We start from the raw sequence: 19,739 nt of genomic DNA on the forward strand, positions 1-19,739 counted from the left end.
CCTTTCGGTGAAAAGTTCGGAAGAAGTCACCTTGATTACAGCCCCTGAAGCAGCACTAGCGAAACGTACGTCGGGCTGGAGCAGGGCTAATCGCCCTCCGAGAGAAAACCGTCTTTAAATGATCTTCCGAAAGTAATTGTCCTTGAGAGTGCGGTTGCACCGAGTGAGAACCGAAGAAACGTCATAAAAGGAAGGTACCATTCCACTTTTAATTTTAAAGAAAATTTCGTTTGAAAAAAACAACATAAAAATAAGAAAAAAGTGTTTAATAATAAAGGAATGATGGTCCTTTAAAAGTAACAACTAGATTGCACATTGAAAGAAAATTTGAATTGCATAACGTTTTCTTGTTGGTAATTGAAATCTCCCATTATTATTGCACTGCCAAATTGGTTTGCTTCCCTGATTTCTCTTAGCATTGCATCATCTGTCTGACCATTTTGTCCAGGTGGACGGTAGTATACGCCTATCACTATACTCTTACCCAACACACATGGGATTTCTAACCATATATATTCTACTGAGCATTTAGTCTCTTGTATGATCTTTATCTTGTTGGACTCTATACCCTCTATACTCTCCTGGACATAAAGTGCCACACCCCCACCAACTTACTGCATTCATATTCAATATTTCCTTTTCTCGTTAGGCAAGCCACATTTTGACTTTAAAATTCTAGCAATCCCTGGGCACAGGCACGAGGAGTTTTCCTTCACCATCTGTAACCTAAGTGTTCACTCTATTCTTATAGGCTTCTTGTCTAGTGATAGGCCTAGATGTTCTGCCAGCTGTACTTAGACTTGTAAAAGTTCACCATCATTCACTGATTCTGGAAGTCCAATTATTCGAATATTATTCTCCCGATCTTCAATTTTTTTCCATAAATGAAGCACTTTCCTAGTATAGAATCTCAAGTTGTCCAGCAAGTTAACCCACCGAAATTTCTTGCACAGTAACTCTGTGATCCAGGTCAGTTAATTTAGTGGCATGCCATTTAAAGCCTTTCCCAGTTTCATTTGGCAAAGACAGAAAACAAGCATTCTGCTAAGAACAGATTAACTATATTCAGAATAATTAATTCTCTGCACTACCAATTTTTTACCAACTCTGTTGATATTTAGTCTGTGAGTTATTACCGCGTTTCTCCCATTGCGTTACCCTTTTACATCCCTCCTTGTTCAACCAGTTTTATGATGCTCCATCTGTTTTTTTTCTCAATTGTAACTAGTTGTTTTAAATGTAAACTGGAGTGAAGGCATCTAGCTAAACTTTGGTATATAAAAGCATATAAATAAATAAATAAATAAAATATATGTATTTCAAGTCCTCACACATTGCTCTTCTCAATCCATATCCCCCCCCCCCCCCCAAAGATTCCAGAATGCTTCTTCTTCCTTCTTGGTCCTCATTATCCCAATCCTGTTTCTCTTCTCTTCCTCCTACCCATCTCCATTTTTCTCTTTATCTCTGAGATCTTTGTTTTTCCCTTTTTCCTCCTTTGAGATCTCCTTTTCTCCTATCCTTGAGATTTTCTCTTCCTTTCATTCCCTTATCCCCATAATCTCCCCCAAAGAAAGAGCTAAAGAAATTCTACAAACATACAAGCAAGGATGGAAAGCTAGTTCATGTTCATTATGAAAATAAATATAAATTAATATGCAAAATTATGCAAATATACTACAGAATAAATTAAAACGTTTCTAACCCTTGATGTAGAATCTACCCCTGAGCTGCTGCAGAAAATTGAAGGCTATGGTTATAACAAGAGAAAAAACACAGGTAGTTGTGAATAAAAATTCAAGGAGCAGTAGCCCAATAGAGGTTGGTTTCAACTAAGTTGGAAGCTCAAAGGAGCAGGACAAAATTACCAAGTCCCAAATCCCCCAAATTCTCATTTTATGTAAAGGCATTTACATGCAGAAATTTTTTAACTAAAAGTTTAACAACTGTTATAGAAATAGATATCAAAGTAAAGTGGCACGCCATCAGATACATTGTAATGAACGAAGAATTACATTCCATATTATGCCATGCAGATATTTATTTATTTATTTGTGAGTTTTTCTATACTGAAGTTTGGTACGAGCCTTCACTCCGGTTTACAATTCTAACAACTTTTACAGAGATAACATTACTAATATTGATAACAAATAACAGTTATAACTGACAAAACAATGTCATAAATAACAGTATAAAAATGAAATACATTAAAATGTAATTGGGTATCGATCCAGCATTGGTAGTGGAGAGTGTAATGGATGATATTCTGTAGTTAGTACATTAAGTTCTGGATGTGAACGGGGGAGGGAGATATATTGTAATTCAAATCATGTGAGAGAAGTGCTTTGTGTTACAAGTGTGAATGAGTTGTTTAGATTTGTGTACTAGTGTTTAACCGATGCCATCTTTGTAGGCTTGGCGAAATAGCCATGTTTTCAGTTCTTTTTTAAATATTTTTGAATTGTTGTGCATCCTTAGGTATCTTGGTAGTGTGTTCCATAGCAGAGGTCCAGCTATTGATAAAGCTCTCTGTCTTGTGATGGTTAGTTTGGCAGTTGAGACTTGGGGTATTGCGAATAAAGCTTTGTTAGTGGATCTAGTGTTATGTCGGGGTTTATGCTGTTGAAGAATGTACTTTAGGGTGGTAAATTCATTGTTGTGCATTGATTTTTGTAGGATCGCTAGTGTTTTGTATTCTATCCGTTTTTGGATGGGTAGCCAGTGAAGTTCTTTTAGAGTTGGTGTGATGTGATCGAATTTTATTTGCCCGGTGAGAATTCTTGCGGTGGCGTTTTGGAAAATTTGGAGTGGCTGTGTGGTAGTTTTGGGGAGACTGAGGAGTAGGGCATTGCAGTGGTCGAGGCTTGAGAAGATCAGGGATTGTAGAATGGTTCTAGTCAGGAGGGTTCAGAAGTGGTTTTAGGTGTTTAAGGATCATTAGTTTGTAGAAGCCATCTTTAATTTTCATAGCAATGTGATGTTTGAGGTTCAGTTAAGGGTCTATCCATATTCCTAGGTCTTTGAGGTTTTCACTTGGTTTGATGATATCATCTAGCAGCATGGTTTTGTAGGTGTTTTCTTCAGATTTTTTCCTTTCAGGTAAGATATATTCTATCTTGTCCATGTTGAGGCGTAGACTCATTTGGCTTAGGCGGCTCTTTATGTTTTTGAGATAGGTGGCTGCAAGTTTAAGGGTTTCTTCTAGGTTGTTTGATATAGGGATGATTAGCTGTATATCATCGGCATACAAGAAGTATGTGACTCCGAGACTCGATAGTAGTTGGCATAAAGGGAGGAGATATATGTTAAACAGTGTGGCGGATAATGCTGAACCTTGAGGTACTCCAGTTTCCAGTGGGATTGGCTCAGAATTTATATTGTTGATGTTTACCTGGGATGATCTGTTGTTTAGGAAGGAAGCAAACTATTTTAGGGTTCTGTCTGTCAGTCCTATTTCTTGTAGTTGGTTGATAAGGCTATTATGTTCGACTGTGTTGAAGGCTGCAGATAGGTCTAGTAAGATTAGTATGAAGTTATGTCCACTGTCAAAACCTTTTAGGATTGTATCTTATAGTGTTAGAAGTAAGGTTTCTGTACTGCGGTGTTTTCTGAAGCCGTGTTGCATTGGGTGTAGGATGTTGTGTTGTTCTAAGTGTTCGTTTAGTTGTTTGAGGACTGCTTTTTCTGTTAATTTAGCTAGGAAGGGTAAGTTAGAGATGGGTCTGTAGTTTAGGTCATTTGGGTCCAGGTTCTTTTTTTTTTTTATAATGGGTTTGATAGTTGCCATTTTTAGATGTTTGGGAGTTCTCCTTCTTCCAGGGATTTATTGATGATTGCCGTGATTGTTGGGGTGATGGTTTGTGAGATTCCTTTTAGTGTTTGAGTCAGAATTTTGTCTAGCTTGTGGCAGGCTGGGTTTAGTGTTTTAAGTAGGTTCTCCGTCTCCTTGGGTGATATTGGTTCGAATGTGGACCATGATGGTATGTCCTTGTTGTTTAGCTTTATGTTTTGTTTCGTGTTATTATTATTATTATTTAGGTTTTCTTTTATTTTGATCTTGTTTTTGAAGAAATTTGCTAGTTCATGACTTAAGTTTTTGTTTTGGCATGTGTTATCAGGAAAAACATTAAAATATAGTATATTAAAGTTTATTTTGGAAATGTTCAATATTTTACCATATGCAATCTGAACTTCTTGGCTGTTTCTACTGAGCAACAATCATTAGAAATGAGAGAGAGCTAATAATGTCTCTTTTCTTTCTTTGAAGAATAGATAGATCAACAATGGCAAGTCTAACTTGGAAAATGTGGATGATGCTTGCAGTAGTAACTGCCCAAGCTTTAACTGAAAAAGTGACAGAATCTGTTTGCCAGAAATGTGATACCAAAGGCTTTTGTGACTGCTCGTCAATGGATTTAAAATCTATCCCTGCTACCTTACCAATGGATATTAAAGGACTGAATTTGTCCAACAACCAAATCCAACATGTTAGAGAAATGGATCTAAAGATGTACGTGAAACTGGAAACTCTTCTACTACAGTTCAATGAAATTCAGACCATCCATGATGACTCGTTTGAATTTCTTGTGAACCTAGAACATTTGGATTTATCAAATAATAACTTGAGTCACTTCTCACCTGCTTGGTTTAGAAATCTGTTTTCATTAAAGTACCTGAATATTTTGGGCAATTCCTACAAAACGCTTGGTGAAAACTCCCTGTTTTACAGTCTCTCAAAATTACAATATCTAAAATTTGGAAATCCAAATTTCTTCAGCTTGGGGAAGCAAGACTTTGAAGGAATTTCAGCACTTGAAGAGCTCGAATTGGAAGGTTTCGGCCTCAAAGAATACCAAGAAGGAAGTTTCAGATCCATTCAGGCCATAGAGCACATCATCTTAAAAATAAATATAAATTTATTATCAAAGATTGTTAGAGATATTCTCAAGTCTGTAACTTGGTTAGAGTTCAGAAATACAACTTTCAGAACCTCTGAGGACATATGGGAGCTAAGAGACTTGAATCTCTCAGTAGTACAGAAATTCACAATAAAAAATTGTAGTTTAACAGATGAAAGCATTGCAGAACTGACTGGAATCTTGTTCACTTGTGCATATATGTCAGAACTAGTATTGGAAGACTGTGTGCTTTGGGGAACAGGAAAATGGCCGTCTATTCCAGCTCAGAAGCCTGGACCAGTTAGAAAAGTGGTAATAAATCACTTGGAAATACCAGAGTTCTTTATGTTTTCAGACCTACATAATATAGAAGCTCTCCTAAGTAACATTACAAGCGTTACGTGTATAGACACTAAAGTTTACTTAATCCCATGTCCGGTGTCAAGATCTTTTAAGTCACTGGAATATTTAGATCTTAGTGGAAATTTGCTCTCAGACATCCCTTTGGGATATGTTACCTGTCATGGAGTGGGTGGTGGTGCCTGGCCCTCACTACAAACTTTAAATTTAAGCAAAAACTCTCTAGCTTCATTGAGTGCCATTGGAGAAGTTTTATCTGACCACAAACACCTAATTAACCTTGATGTCAGTCAAAATATTTTAGATGATAAAATACCAAAATCTTGTCAATGGCCTCAAAACCTTAAGTATTTAAACATTTCTACCTGTATGATAAAAACAATAACCTCCTGCCTTCCTCGGACCCTGGAAGTTTTGGATGTTAGTAATAATAGACTTACTGAGTTTGTGATTAAACTACCATTCCTCAAAGACCTTTACATTTCAAGGAACAAACTGATGACCTTACCAACTGCTGCCCGCCTTCCCAATTTACAGACTTTGATAATCAGCAAAAATAAAATAAGTGAATTCTATAAGGAAGATTTGGAATCCTTTAGGGATCTGAAGGCAATTGATGGTGGTGACAACAGCTACATATGTTCTTGCCCATTTTTAGCATCTATCCAGCACAAGAACGACATTTCTGCAATGCTCATTGGCTGGCCTGAGGACTACGTATGTGATTCACCATCTTCTGTGAGGGAAGTACAAGTTCAGGATGCCAGACTTTCTGTCTTTGTATGCCACAGGACATTGATATTGTCTATAATATGCATTGCTATGTTTTTAGTAATAGTCATCAGCGTGACCCTTTGTTACAAATGTCATGCAATCTGGTACATTAAAATGACATGGGCATGGCTTAAGGCAAAAAGGAAACCGAATCAAAATCTCATCAAAGAAACTTGTTATGATGCTTTTGTTTCATACAGTGATCAAGACTCAGAATGGGTTGAGAACTTGATGACACAAGAACTTGAGCGTGCTACCCCACCAATTAAACTCTGTCTTCATAAACGTGACTTCATACCTGGCAAATGGATTGTCGATAACATCATTGACTCCATGGAAAAAAGTCGTAAAACTCTCTTTGTACTGTCTGAGCACTTTGTTCAGAGTGAATGGTGCAAGTACGAGCTGGAATTTTCACACTTCCGCCTTTTTGATGAGAGCAATGATACAGCGATATTGATACTTTTAGAGCCTATTGAGAAGCAAACTATCCCCAAGAGATTCTGCAAGTTGAGGAAGCTCATGAACACAAAAACCTACATGGAATGGCCACTGGAGGAAGAGCAGCAGCAAGTATTTTGGTTTAACTTGAAATCGGTTCTGCAGTCAGAAGAGTGCTGGTATGTATCTTAACACTGAACAGTCTAATATTACTTAATGTAGTTTTCATGCAGGGCTTTTAGAAGGTAATTTACATAGCCATTTCGGTGGGTAACATAGTGCTGGTAAACTCACGCCCATAGAGGAAACGTTTCAGAAGGATTTGCGCGTGTAAAAGTATCAGATATCGTAGCAGTTTTCAAAACCCCATTTGCATATGTGAAGTACATTTATACATGTAAAACCCAGTTTAAAATACATAAATACTTTTGAAAATGAACTGCTTAGTGGATAACTTTCAAAACAACTTTGCACAGCCTCATATAAGCGCATCTGTGGCCGCGGACAGGTACTACAGTATTTGATAACCAAGGACAGTAATAACTTTAATACAAGTGCGCAGGCGCCCATTAGGGCTGCCAACTTCTGACTGTGAAAATTCTGAACACTTGGACGCACAGGGTAAATTTTCACCTTTGTCCTGCCACATGACCTTTTATTTATTTATTTATTTTTTAAAAAACGTTTGTTACTTGCCTTATTGCTAGGAAACTGTGCACAAAACGAGGTGTAACCAAATGTTCCCAAATATAAAAATACCAACAACATCCCCATTAGAACAGTCAGGAAAATTACAATTAATAACTGCCACTTTCACCATTAGGGAAACCTTTTTTTTTTTTCTCCTTATATCACACCCCTTTACCCACCACTTGCATCCTAGGCTCGGTGCAAGGATATTAGATGCCCTGGGCCTAGCCAAGCTTACAGCCATGTGTGACCCCTAGCCCTCTCAACATAAAATTAAAAAATTATGCAGTCATTGTAACAGATTTTATATGGAAAGGAAATTCAAAGTAGAGTCTTCTGAGGTAAAATTTTCACTCACAACATGCATATTATATTTCCATGCACTGCTGTGGTGCCAACCAGGAAACCCTGCAAAAAAGGACACTTGGAACCCATATGGTATTAGGTCTGTTGTGTGTTTGTTTGGTGTGGGCTTGGCCACCAGAAAACCCTAAGTAAACTAAATTACAATTACAATGTAGTACACCTCCCAAAACAAAACCACACTAACTGCTAGCAGTCAGAAACTAAAAACACTGCAAATATTATAGGGAGCTCTAAAACACCGATACACCTATGAAGGATAGGCTGAAGAGATTAGGGCTGTTCAGCTTGGAGAAGAGACGGCTGAGGGGGGATATGATAGAGGTCTTTAAGATCATGAGAGGTCTTGAACGAGTAGATGTGAATTGGTTATTTTCACTTTCGAATAATAGAAGGACTAGAGGGCATTCCATGAAGTTAGCAAGTAGCACATTTAAGACTAATCGGAGAAAATTCTTTTTCACTCAACGCAGAATTAAGCTCTGGAATTTGTTGCCAGAGGATGTGGTTAGTGCAGTTAGTGTAGCTGGGTTCAAAAATGGTTTGGATAAGTTCTTGGAGGAGAAGTCCATTAACGGCTATTAATCAATTTTACTTAGGGAATAGCCACTGCTATTAATTGCATCAGTAGCATGGGATCTTCTTAGTGTTTGGGTAATTGCCAGGTTCTTGTGGCCTGGTTTTGGCCTCTGTTGGAAACAGGATGCTGGGCTTGATGGACCCTTGGTCTGACCCAGCATGGCAATTTCTTATGTTCTTATGTTCTTAAGAGAGCAGAACAAGCCAAGCTGCTATAGATCCATACACAGAAACTACGACAACCCAATACCTCATGTTTGGGTACTTGCCAGGACCCAGTTTGACAATTTCTTATGTTCTTATGTTCTCACCTAGGTCACACATGCAGAACATAGACAATCTTCACCAAATGCAGAATAAAGAGACCATAAAATATAAACAAAAACATGCAGATAAAAACTGAACTGGAAATTACAACAAGCCAGACTGTTTATAGTGCAAAAATGGAAAAAACAAACATCCTCATTGTTCATAAAACATCAAACAATAATATCAAGAAATATAAAATTCATAATAGTGAAACCATACAAATAAAAAGAATACATATTTCAAAACAGTCGATAAATTTATTAACATTCAATAATTACCGTCTCTCTCTCTCACTCATACACACACACTTATTTATTTTATTTATTTCTCATTTCTTATATTGTTCATCAGATACCAGATCTGGCCAGAGCGGTTTACAATAAATTCCAATAAATATATGTATCAATGTATACAAATTCCAAAACAAATAAAAATACATAGCACTCAAGTGATTTAAACAGTATGCTTCAACCCCAACTATCTATATTATACTCAATTTAAGTCTGCCCCAGGCTAAGATGGAAAAAGAGAGGTCTTTACCTTATTTCTAAAGCTGAGGAAACTCTACTCCACTCTCACTTCCAATGGAGACGAATTCCACAACTCCGGACCACTGACTGAGAACATCCTTTTCCTGTTTGAGACTATACATACATCTTATCTTCATGGAACTAACACCAACGCTGCTGATTTTGAATGAAGACTGCAGTTAGGAACGTACTCCTTGATTTTATCTCTCTCTTCCCCCTCCTCCCCATCCCCATTCACAGGCTCTTTCACACTCACTGGCTGTCTCTCTCCCACTCCCACACACACACACATAAGCACACAATTTCTCTCCCACACCATATACACACTCATTGGCTGTTCCTCACATATTCGTACACCCAGGGCTTAATTTATAGACAAAAAGGAAGTGGAACTGTGGAGGGGGTGAGATAGGCGGGGCTAGGGCCAGGTTTGACCTTTACGAAGGAGTGGGATCAAGGCCAGGTGTGAACTCTCTCTCTCTCTCTCTCTCTCTCGCTCTCTCTCTCACATACACATACACATACCTGACTCAAAGCCCTGTGGCTGCCCTTTTCTCAGGGTAATCAGCTCTGCTTCCTTCAAGGGCTGGGGGGGGGGCGTAAGTAATGCTTGCAACTTCTGGGTATATAATGTTTCCTCAGGGGAGCCAGCTCTAATATACAGTGCCGGCTTTGCTCTGCTTTCTTGGGTTCCAGAAAAAAGGTGGCAGAATGCCGTTCTGGTTTGTCTGCCAGAAATTAAGTCCTCGGTTGAATTAGCATAAATTTGAGAGATGTGAGCAGTAGTGCCAATCATCAAGACCAGGGTTGAAGCCTTAACAATTGGCATTACTGCTCACAACTTTTAAACTTGTGCTAATTCTAACATTTATTTATGTCTGTTCTTTGCTCTGCAGTGTTTGCTTCATTATCACCCCTTAAGAATATAAGACTTGCCATAGGACCATCAAGCCCAGGATCCTGTTTCCAACAGTGGCCAATCCAGGTCACAAGTACCTGGCAGGATCCCAAGGGGTAGATAGATTCCATGCTGCTTATCCCAAGAATACGTAGTGGATTTCTGCAATTCTGCCTTAATAATTGTTAATGGACTTTTCCTCCAGGAACTTGTCCAAATCATTTTTAAATGCAGCTACACTAATAGCTTTCACCACATCCTCTGGCGTCCAAAGCGGGTTAAAAACAGGGTAACTGCGGCCACGCTTTACTGTATCAGCCTGTTTGTGCGTGCAATAACCCACATTTCCTAAGGAAAATGCACGATTAGCAGATGCTTGTGCAAGTGCTTAGAATTAGGAGCGCGCATACACGCAAAAAGGCGTATTTTGTATAATGTATGTGCATGATTCAAAATGCTAGTGGATGTGCACTCGTGTCCCCATATGGGCGCCGGGGCACTCAAGTTAGCCTTCCAGTGTTTTCTACAGAGTATTTTGCTATAGAACTTATTTTCAAGGTGTTTTAAACTACCACTATTTTTCATTTCTGTAGCACTATTAGATAGTACAGATGCATGTAAGAGACAGTCTGCACTCTGTGGAGCTTACAGAAGGCAGTTCTGAAGCACAATATCCTGATAAGTAAAGAAATTTGCCAGCTCCATCAAACGGTTTGAAAATTGCTCATGGCTGAGCGACTAGCTATTGCCACCTTATTTCATTAGCAGCTCAAAAGAAAGAGCATTTCAGGAGGTGGAGTGAGATCAGAATGTGCAAAGTGGTAGGAGAGAAATATGCACATATATTACATTTTCAAATATTCATACTAAGGGGGTAATTTTCAAAAGGAGTTATGCGTGAAAGTGTAACTACGATTGTAGCAATTTTCAAAAGCCATTTCCTCGAGTAAAGTGCACTTACATGAGTAAATCCTATGGACAATTCAATGGCATGTATTGTAGAAATTTTCAAAAGCCCACTTACACAAGTAAAGGGTATTTTAAAATCAGGCTCTTGTGTATAGTTCTTCTACAGATATAGGAGGTGTAAGATTGGCAGGTACTTTTTTACCTGCCCACTTTGAACTGCATTTTCAAAGGGAAACTACATGGGCAATTTTTCCTTTGAAAATTAGCTGCAAGGTATGTAACGGAGAGGAGCAGTATCGAGAACTGCAGCGTGAAGGCACTTCTAGGTGAATGAGAGAAGCTTGAGCCGTTCATGGGAGCAGATGGGAAGCCAATCTAGCGACTTGAGAAGAAGAGTTACCTGGTCGTAATGGCATTGGAGGAAGATAAAGTCGTGCACTTGAACTGTGAATAGAATCAATGGGAGACTTCAAGATGCAGGCTGCAGTAGTCCAAACGAGAGATGGCAGGAGTGTCCCTAAAGGTTTTGGTATTGTGAGCAGAAAGAGACAGCTAAAATGATATATTTTTTTTAATTTATAGAGACGATATACGGTACATTTTTAACAGTTACCGAGGAGAAATCCTCCTGCTGCAACAACAGAGGTAGCGCAGCACACAATAAGCAGTAACGAAACGGAGCAGTGGTAAGGGAGATAGCTCAACACCAAAAAATGACATTTAAAAATGCCATATAAATGTCAATTAATCTGTTTATTAGAAAATTTAAATAAAATACTTATCAATTCTGAACATAAAAGGTGCCTTATGGAAAAAAAAACTAAAAAGTCTAAAGTAATGGCCATGTTTCAGCAAAAAAAATGCTTTCATGGATTGCTTACTTAAAGGTGAATTTTAAAAGCCCAGCGTGCACGTTAATTAGGAGATGCGCGAACATGTTGGATTTGTGCGCACCGAGCACAACACACATCTCTATCGCAGCGCCCACATCTCAGAAATTTTCTAAAAGGGACAGAGTTTGGGGCATGGCCTGGGCATAGGCGTTTTGGGGCGTGACGCTGAGATGCGCACATAAATACTTACGTGATCCAGCGTGCGCCGAGGGCCCCTGCCACGCATGTTCTAAAATAAAGATAGATGGGCAGATCTGCGGGGTTTCAAGAGACGGGGATAATTGGGAGGCGTGAAGGCTATTAAACCAGGGGGGGTTTGGTAAAACTTGGAACGGCATCTGAGCACGCCCCCTTTTTAAATCCCCCAATTTCCGCGGCAGAAGCGGCCTTCGCATGCACTCACGGCGCGCCCATGTAAAATTCGGCGCACGTGGGTGCACAGCCAGGCAGTTTTATAACCATACGCGTTTTATGCGCGGGCCGATGAAATCGCGCACAGTTTGAAAGTTACCGTCCCTGGGCCAAACTTACTAACAGTTTTCTTTTTCCATTTTATGTCTATGGAAGAAAATGCTTAGCAAATCACGCCCTTAAAAAGATAAAGAATAAGAAGTGTAAAGTAAGAAGGTCACTTGCAAACCAATCTCTCTTATTTTTGTTTACAGAGTCCACGGTGTCGCATCGTCACACGTAATGGTAATTTCTCTGTGGTGGCCTGCGCTCTCCACTGCTCCTTCTGTGGGGAGAAGGAACCCACGTGCCGGGTGGGCGACCTGGTGGGACTTGGCAGAAGATCACCACTGACCCCCAGACCTGAAACACTTGTCAGCTGTGCACTAACCTCATTGGGACCAAAATCTGTCCTCCATTGCTTGCCTGGTTTTGTTAATGTGGAATCTAAGCATATTAATAGCATGAAAAGAAATAGCAAATATATTAAACACAGATTAAAAATACTGTGGTCTAATACAAAATTGTTACACAAACATAAAACTATATCTTGTCAACTTTTAAATGCTTTCAGTAACCTTTAATGAAAGTTATTGTATTGGATTTTTTTTTTAAAAAGTGTACAGACTGGAAAGAAACAATATATTGAATCATTGAGTAAAATCTTGATATATTCAAACGTATGTAAATAAAATGATTATCCTTCTTCCAAGGAGAAAAATGATAAAGGAAGAGTCTTGAGGATCTCTTTATGAAGTCACAGTTAATAGTGAGAGGTCCATCTTGAGTAAGCTGGAGACTGGAAAGTTGCCAAGACAGCTTTAACCAGATATTCAACAGAACATAATTTCCGCTGACCATACTTGGCCAACATTACTTGGATAAAATGATCTGGACCCCTTTCCTGCTACTGGCTTGCTCAATTTTGGCTATGGTAGTTAACATGGGGGGGGCCCCGCCTCCTTTCCAGCCAAAAGATATATGAAAATATGGGGCAGCAACAAACCCCTCTAATAGGCAAAAAGCTTCTCTCCCAGGCCCCCTCCTAATTCTGCCCCCCCTCCTCCCTTCCCCTCAGATATTTAAATAAAAGAATGTGACTCTGGATCCCCTTCCATGCTCCTGATCCACCTGGAAACTCCCAAAATATCCAAGCCCAAGCTAGCAGGAGATAAAGTCTCACCATGCTCATGACAGGATGCCATCAGGAGGGCACTGGTCTACAGCCCTCTCGAGAGAGAGCCATGGTCTTTTAGTTAAATAATTTGGGGTGAGGGGGGGACAGTGGCAGAAAGCTTTGGGATAACATAGGAGGGATGGACAGAATGGGACGGGGCCCTGGTGACCCACATTTTCCTCATTGTTTTTGCCAGAAAGGAGGGGGGTGGAATCCCTTAAGTTAACTTTTTAAAGTTAGGACAGTATTGATCAAGGTGGCGAGCAGTTAACTGGCTAACTCTAGGACTACAATTTCTCCGAGCGGGATCTAGCCAGGTAAGTTTATCTGGCTAAGGCTGATTTGCAGTGCTAGCCGCTGGATAATCTTAAGCCCCTTCTCAGAATGCTCCTGCACTGCCTCCTTTTTTCTCTGGTGAAATTTATCCAGGTGATAACTTGCCCAGTTAGATCTAGCCATTGAGAGGAGTGAGAAAGTCAAAACTCGGTTTGTCCAAAAATGCCTGTATTGGCCCTTCTTTGAGAACACAAGTCTAACTGTAAATATGCATTACTAGAACATAAAAGATCTTGACAAAGCGTTGCTGCAAATATCTTTTTTCTACTGTTGATCTACAGTTGTTAATTCAGCTCAAAAGGCATGCCAAAAACTGGATTAGAAGCAAAAATAAGGATATCACAAGGATCACTGTTAAACATGATAGCTGTTTATCTAGAGCCTTAAAGGGCAATTGCCTAAGAAATATGGATGATAATAAACAGGAAGCACAGTCCTCACGCTGAAAATATACCAACGTATCAAAAGTAGGTTACAAAATGTGTCTGAGGACAAGATTATCTATCTTTCCACAGGTAACATTCACCAAAATTATTTTTAAAAATGTATAAAGTGTCACCACAACACTATATCAAGAAGTAGGAAAGGCATTCAGAAGATGGCTTCAGGAATGCTTTTCATCATAGATTTATAAAAAGGGGGTGGAGCTGTTTAGGAGGAATGAAGGGTATGGGCGGGGCTAAAGGTAAAGGCTGTGTGTGAATGAGTGGGCGTGAGTGGCGGAGATGGATGTTTGGGTTGTAGAGATGTATGACTATACTGTGTGGGGGTTGGGGGTTGTATTTCGGGATGCATGTATGTATGTATTTGTGAAGCTAGGGATTGTGTGTATAGGGATTGTGGGCTGTGCTCTTTTGGTTTGTTTTTCGTAGGGTTTTGGCTGTGTGTTCATAGCAGATGTGGTTGTGAAGAAGTGTTTGTGGGTGGGGATTGAATGTATGTAGGTTGGATGTTGGATGTATGTATGGGAGAGTCTGGGTGATATGAGTGTATATGTGGTAGGGCAGGGGTAGGCAGCTCCAGTCCTGGAGTGCCACAAAGAGGTGTGATTTTCAGGACATCTTCAATGAATAAACATGATATATTTGCATGCATTGCCTCCACTATATGTAAATATACCTCATGCATATTCATTGTGGGGCGGATTTTAAAAGGGTTACGCGTGTAATATACGCATGTAACCCTTTTAAATCCCTCCTGCGCGCACCAAGCCTATTTTGCATAGGCCAGGCGACGCGCATATGTCCTGGGGCTTGAAAAAAAGGGAGGGGAGTGGGCGGGGTGGGGTGGTCCAGGGGCGGGACCGAGGCCTCCGGCACAGTGGCCGTGCCAGGGGTTCGCGAGCCGCCACTTGGCCGGCACGCGCAACCTACGCGTAAATAAAAAAATAAAGGTGGGGGGATTTAGGTAGGGCTGGGGGGCGGGTTAGCTAGGGGAAGGGAGGGGAAGGTGGGTGGGGTGGAAGGAAAGTTCCCTCCGAGGCCGCTCCGATTTCGGAGCGGCCTCGGAGGGAACAGGGAAAGCCATCGGGGTTCCCCTAGGGCTCGGCACGCGCAAAAGGGTGCACAAGTGTGCACCTTTTTGCGCGCGCCGACCCCGGATTTTATAACATGCGTGCGGCTACACGCACATGTTATAAAATCGGGCGTAGATTTGTGCACGCCGGGTTGCGCGCACAAATCTACGCCCGCATGTAGATACGAAAATCTGGCCCTGTGGATATTCTGAAAACCAGACCTGTTTGTGACATTCCAGGACTGGAGTCCCCTGGCCCTGTAATAGGATATAAGTGGGTATATGTAGGTGTCACTGTGTGTTGGAGATGGTTGTTTGTGTTTGGATAAGTTTGTGTGTGTATGTGGCGGGGTGTTCTTTGGGGTAATGTGTGGCAGGGTGGTGTGTAAGGAGGTGTTATGGGATGTGGGATTTTTTGGGGGTATGGCTATGTGTGTGTATAGGTGGAGGGTGTGGTTGAGACAAGTGTAGGTGGGATATGTGTTTGTATGAGATTGTGCGTTAGGGGGAGAATTGAGAAACTGTCATTTATTTTTCCCACCTCTGTGGAGGGGGTGTGGGCGTGTTGGGAAGGTGGGTGAGTGTGACGTGTGTGGGGATGTAAGAATGTGTAGAATATGTATATGTGTAAGAGGATGGGTGTGGTGGATGAGCGTGAGTGAGGTATGCATATGTGTTTTGGGTAGTTAGGGGATATTTGGTTGGAGCAAGGGTGTGTGTGTGTGTGTGTGTGAGAGAAGTGTGTGCATCTGGGGTTTGAGTGTGAGAGGAGGGAGGGGTGAATTGAGAAGCGGTGTCATTTACTTTTCCCCAGGGAGGGATGGGTGTAGGCTAGCATGGATGTGCAGGGAAGAAGAGGTGTTTGGGAGTATGTGTGTGACAGTTGCATGTCTGGGGGTGTGTGTGAGTGTGGGAATATGTGTGTGTGAACTTTGGAAGTGTTTTTTTGTGCTATTCTTTGCCATTTGCTTCAGCTTTCCTGTACTTTGTCTCTCGCTGCCTGTATTGCTATGTGGCAAAGTGCTGGAAAGGGTGGAGAGGGGTAGCATTTGAAATGACAAGCTGGTCAGTATTCTAATAGTTTGAACAGCTTCTAACCATGTCCCATAAAAAGTAAGATGAGTTTTTTTTTCATCTTAGGCAGCTCCAGCTAGTTTGACCATTGTTTGATAGGCCAGATTTTGCTGCTATTGTTTAGAGTACGCTGACCTCTCGACTTGATTATTGTAACGTGCTATGTCTAGGTTTGCCAAAGAAAGTTCCGAAAAGGTTACAGTTCAGAATTCACCTGCCCATTTGTTGATTGGCCAATGCTGGAGGCAGCATATTGCCCTAGTTCTGGCTGAGCTGCGTTGGCTACCAATCCAGTCAAGGATTAAATTTGAGGCTCTAACTTTGATGTACAAGTTGTATAATACAGAATCTAAATACCTGGTTACTAAAAAGAAATCCTACATCTCCCCCTGATCATTACAAATACAAGAAGAGAACCTTTTGGGGTTGCCTGCTCCAAATACTATAGTCACTTAGATTTGGGGAAACAGATTTTTTTCATTGCCTATCTCTGGTCTGTGGAATTCAGGGCCAAAGGATATTATTTATTTATTTAAAATCTTTATAGCCTGCCTACCTACCATTCTGACCAATTTACAACTATATATTCATAAAATAAAAATACATAAATCTCAGCACACAAAACATAAGCATAAAATAGCCACGAATAAGAAAAACAAAGAAAAGAACAGAAAATAAAAGCCAGCAATCTAAAACTTAAAAGTAGTCTGGTTAGGTCAGCAAAAGCCTGTTGAAACAAATATGTTTTTAAAATCTTTCTAAATCACAACAGTGCTTTCATTTCCTGTGGTAGAGCATTCCACGGCCCTTGTGTAACTACCCCAATCTGTCTCTCGACTTATCCTCCAACAGGCAAAGTAATTTGGCAATCTACAACAAATGTGGGTTTGTGTGAGTGAAATCCATAGGGGGAGGAAACTGTGAGTGTGTGTTTTGGGGGCCAGAGAGAGCAGGGAACGAGAGAACCTGTATGTATTGTGTGTGGAGGGGTGGAGGTCACTGAGCGGAAAGAGTCAAGTGCTAGAAGGGAACAGTGAGGAGAAAGCAATGAGTGCCAAAAAATTTTCAGAACCGAATTACAATATTTCGGAGCTGATCCATGGATGGCTCTGTGGAGGAGTCTCATGATTAACTTAAATTTGACTCTCCAACAAAAGTGAAGTTTACTTAAAAACAGGTGAGAGATGACAGCGAATCCATGCACCCAAAATAATACGCACAGCAATATTTTGCACAATCTGCAAAGCCCTAAGGTGGAATAAGGCAATCCCATGTATTGGGCATTGTAGTAGGGCAAACCAGATGTTACCAGTACATGCATTACAGTTTTAAAATCTAGTTTCAATAAAAAATGTTTTAAATGATGAAGCATGTGCAATTGGCAAAAGGCTGATCAGATACTTTTTCCCTTTTGCACATTTTCAAACTGAAAGTATACAGTGACGAGGAGACAGTGGAAGAAATGGTAGAAATCCAGCGCCACACTCAAAACCAGGCTGAGTACACATAAAATACATTGTTAGAACATTTTTTTTTGTAAATCTCTTTATTGGAATAAAGATGAAACATTAAAAAATACCATAGAAAGAAAAAACATCCATATTACAAACAGTAAAAGGTTTATATGCCTTCCTATAGACAAAAAATATGTGCTGCCAATCAAGTGTTATATTTGTGAATATAACAATCAAACTACAATCACTGCCAAGAGATCCATACTCCAATGCTTACTGCACAAACACATACACTCATGCAGTGAACAAATAACATTGGATCATAACTAAGTATGCATGCTCATGAAATCCCATTTCCCCCTCCAGTTGACCTCCGTTAACAATTTTCAAACCCTGAGAAATCCAATCAATAAACATGGCCTGCACTTCTATAAAATATTTAGCACGTTCGGATCTAGTGACCCGAATGCCTGATAACTCCATTTCTACCATTCTCAACATCAAAGAGATCCAAAGGGTCAAGTCAGGTGCATTCTTCTCAATCCCATGAATCACGATGGCCTTCCTTCCAACCAATATAAATTTAACAAATCTCCTTTTTGCCTTTGTCTCATTGCACTCCTCACCTTTGCCTTGCTATTCTCCCAAGTTCAAACCCAATCTTGTCAAACTGAATCTTGCATTTACCGAACAGATCCACAGTGTTTATTATCTATTGCCAAAAAAAACCTATTTTTTCACATTCTAAAAGACTGTACAGTAATACCAGGATGTTTCACCACATTTGAGAGATAATAGTGAAGCTACCTGTCCCTATTTGAAACCTCTTTGTTGATCAATGTAAGTTCTATGCAGCATTTTAAATTGCATTTCTTACCTCACACTCTCTCAACACGGAGAGTAAATATCAATTTGATTGTCATATGTATCCTCCTCTGTTAATTCCACAATCAATTCATTATTCCAATAGTAATTCATCAAAATCTGTGTTTTGTTTATAATCCCTAATCTGCTTATATCATATACTGAGTTTATTCCCCCTTTTTATAAATCTCAGAATTGTTTTCTAGGGATTAGTCTTGCAGTATATCTGTGATTCTCTATCAAGGATAAAATCAATGATACTGCAGATTTCCTATTGTGCAAAGGACATAACTTTCTCCAGCAGACTTTGCCAAGATATCTGTAGGGCTTTCCCTCATATAAATCATTATTCTTAGCCTGCAATATCTAGCACAGAGAGCATGGTCTCATCACTTGCTCATCCAATTTTCTGTCTATAAATTTATCGGTGCTCATTACCCAAATTATAAACATTTTTAACTGTGCTACTAAATTATACTTGGCAACGTCTAGAACCCAAAACCACCTTCATTCTTAAGCCTAATCATTTTCCTCAAACATGTTAGCTTTTTACTCTTCCACATAAATGTAAGAATGCATTTTTTTTTTTTTTTAAATCTGCTTTATCCAGAGCGGAAGCATATGCAGTGGGAATTACATTTTTGGCAGCATTATCATCTTAAATAGAGCTTCCAGACCAAACAGAGAAATAGGCAAAACCTGCCACATCCAGGAGATCTGGGATATTTCTTTTATAGAACAGATATCAGATTGGAGATATATATACCTTAACTTTTCCTTTTCCCAAGTTAGGGGGCCGGGTCCTTGCCACTCCTGTATCACCTCCTTCGAAAATGGCAAAACTGAGGATTTTTCAAAACGAATCCTGAGGCCTGCAAATGATCCATATTGTGCAACAGCTCATATAATCGGCCACTAAAGTCAGCTACGGGTTATTTTTTTTTTAATGAAAAGAATCATATCAGCAGCAAAAGACACCACTTTCAGAGTTCTGGACCCTATTGAAAACTTTCTGTGCATCATGGGTTATTCCACCCTCCTTTGTGTTAATTTTGGAAATTATATTTTTCCTTGTGTTTTTGACCACTCTCACCAAGATTTTCCCTGATTTATTGCCAAATTTTAATATGATATTTACCACACTGAGTATCCTTCAATGCCCATTTATATAATAAAACATCTAAAAATGTTCTTGCCCTCTCACGGCTTCTCTTTTGTTCTGTCA

At 39.9% G+C, this 19,739-nt stretch overlaps 1 protein-coding gene across 4 annotated transcripts in view; it reads left to right on the forward strand.

Moving 5' to 3' along the window:
* TLR2 (toll like receptor 2) overlaps positions 1–12,377 on the forward strand; it is a 69,552-nt gene extending 57,175 nt beyond the window's left edge. For 2 of the 4 annotated variants that reach the window (XM_029610508.1, XM_029610647.1), the window contains 2 exons: positions 4,268–6,652; positions 12,310–12,377. In XM_029610508.1, the coding sequence (XP_029466368.1) occupies positions 4,268–6,652; position 12,310 (2,386 nt within the window). In that variant the 3' untranslated portion in view covers positions 12,311–12,377. The remainder of the gene's footprint in view (positions 1–4,267; positions 6,653–12,309) is intronic. The other 2 variants (XM_029610598.1, XM_029610689.1) reach the window with 1 other exon arrangement.
* The last annotated feature ends 7,362 nt before the right edge of the window (positions 12,378–19,739 follow it).

Source organism: Rhinatrema bivittatum, chromosome 1, assembly GCF_901001135.1.
Source record: "Rhinatrema bivittatum chromosome 1, aRhiBiv1.1, whole genome shotgun sequence".
Classification (NCBI taxonomy): domain Eukaryota; kingdom Metazoa; phylum Chordata; class Amphibia; order Gymnophiona; family Rhinatrematidae; genus Rhinatrema; species Rhinatrema bivittatum.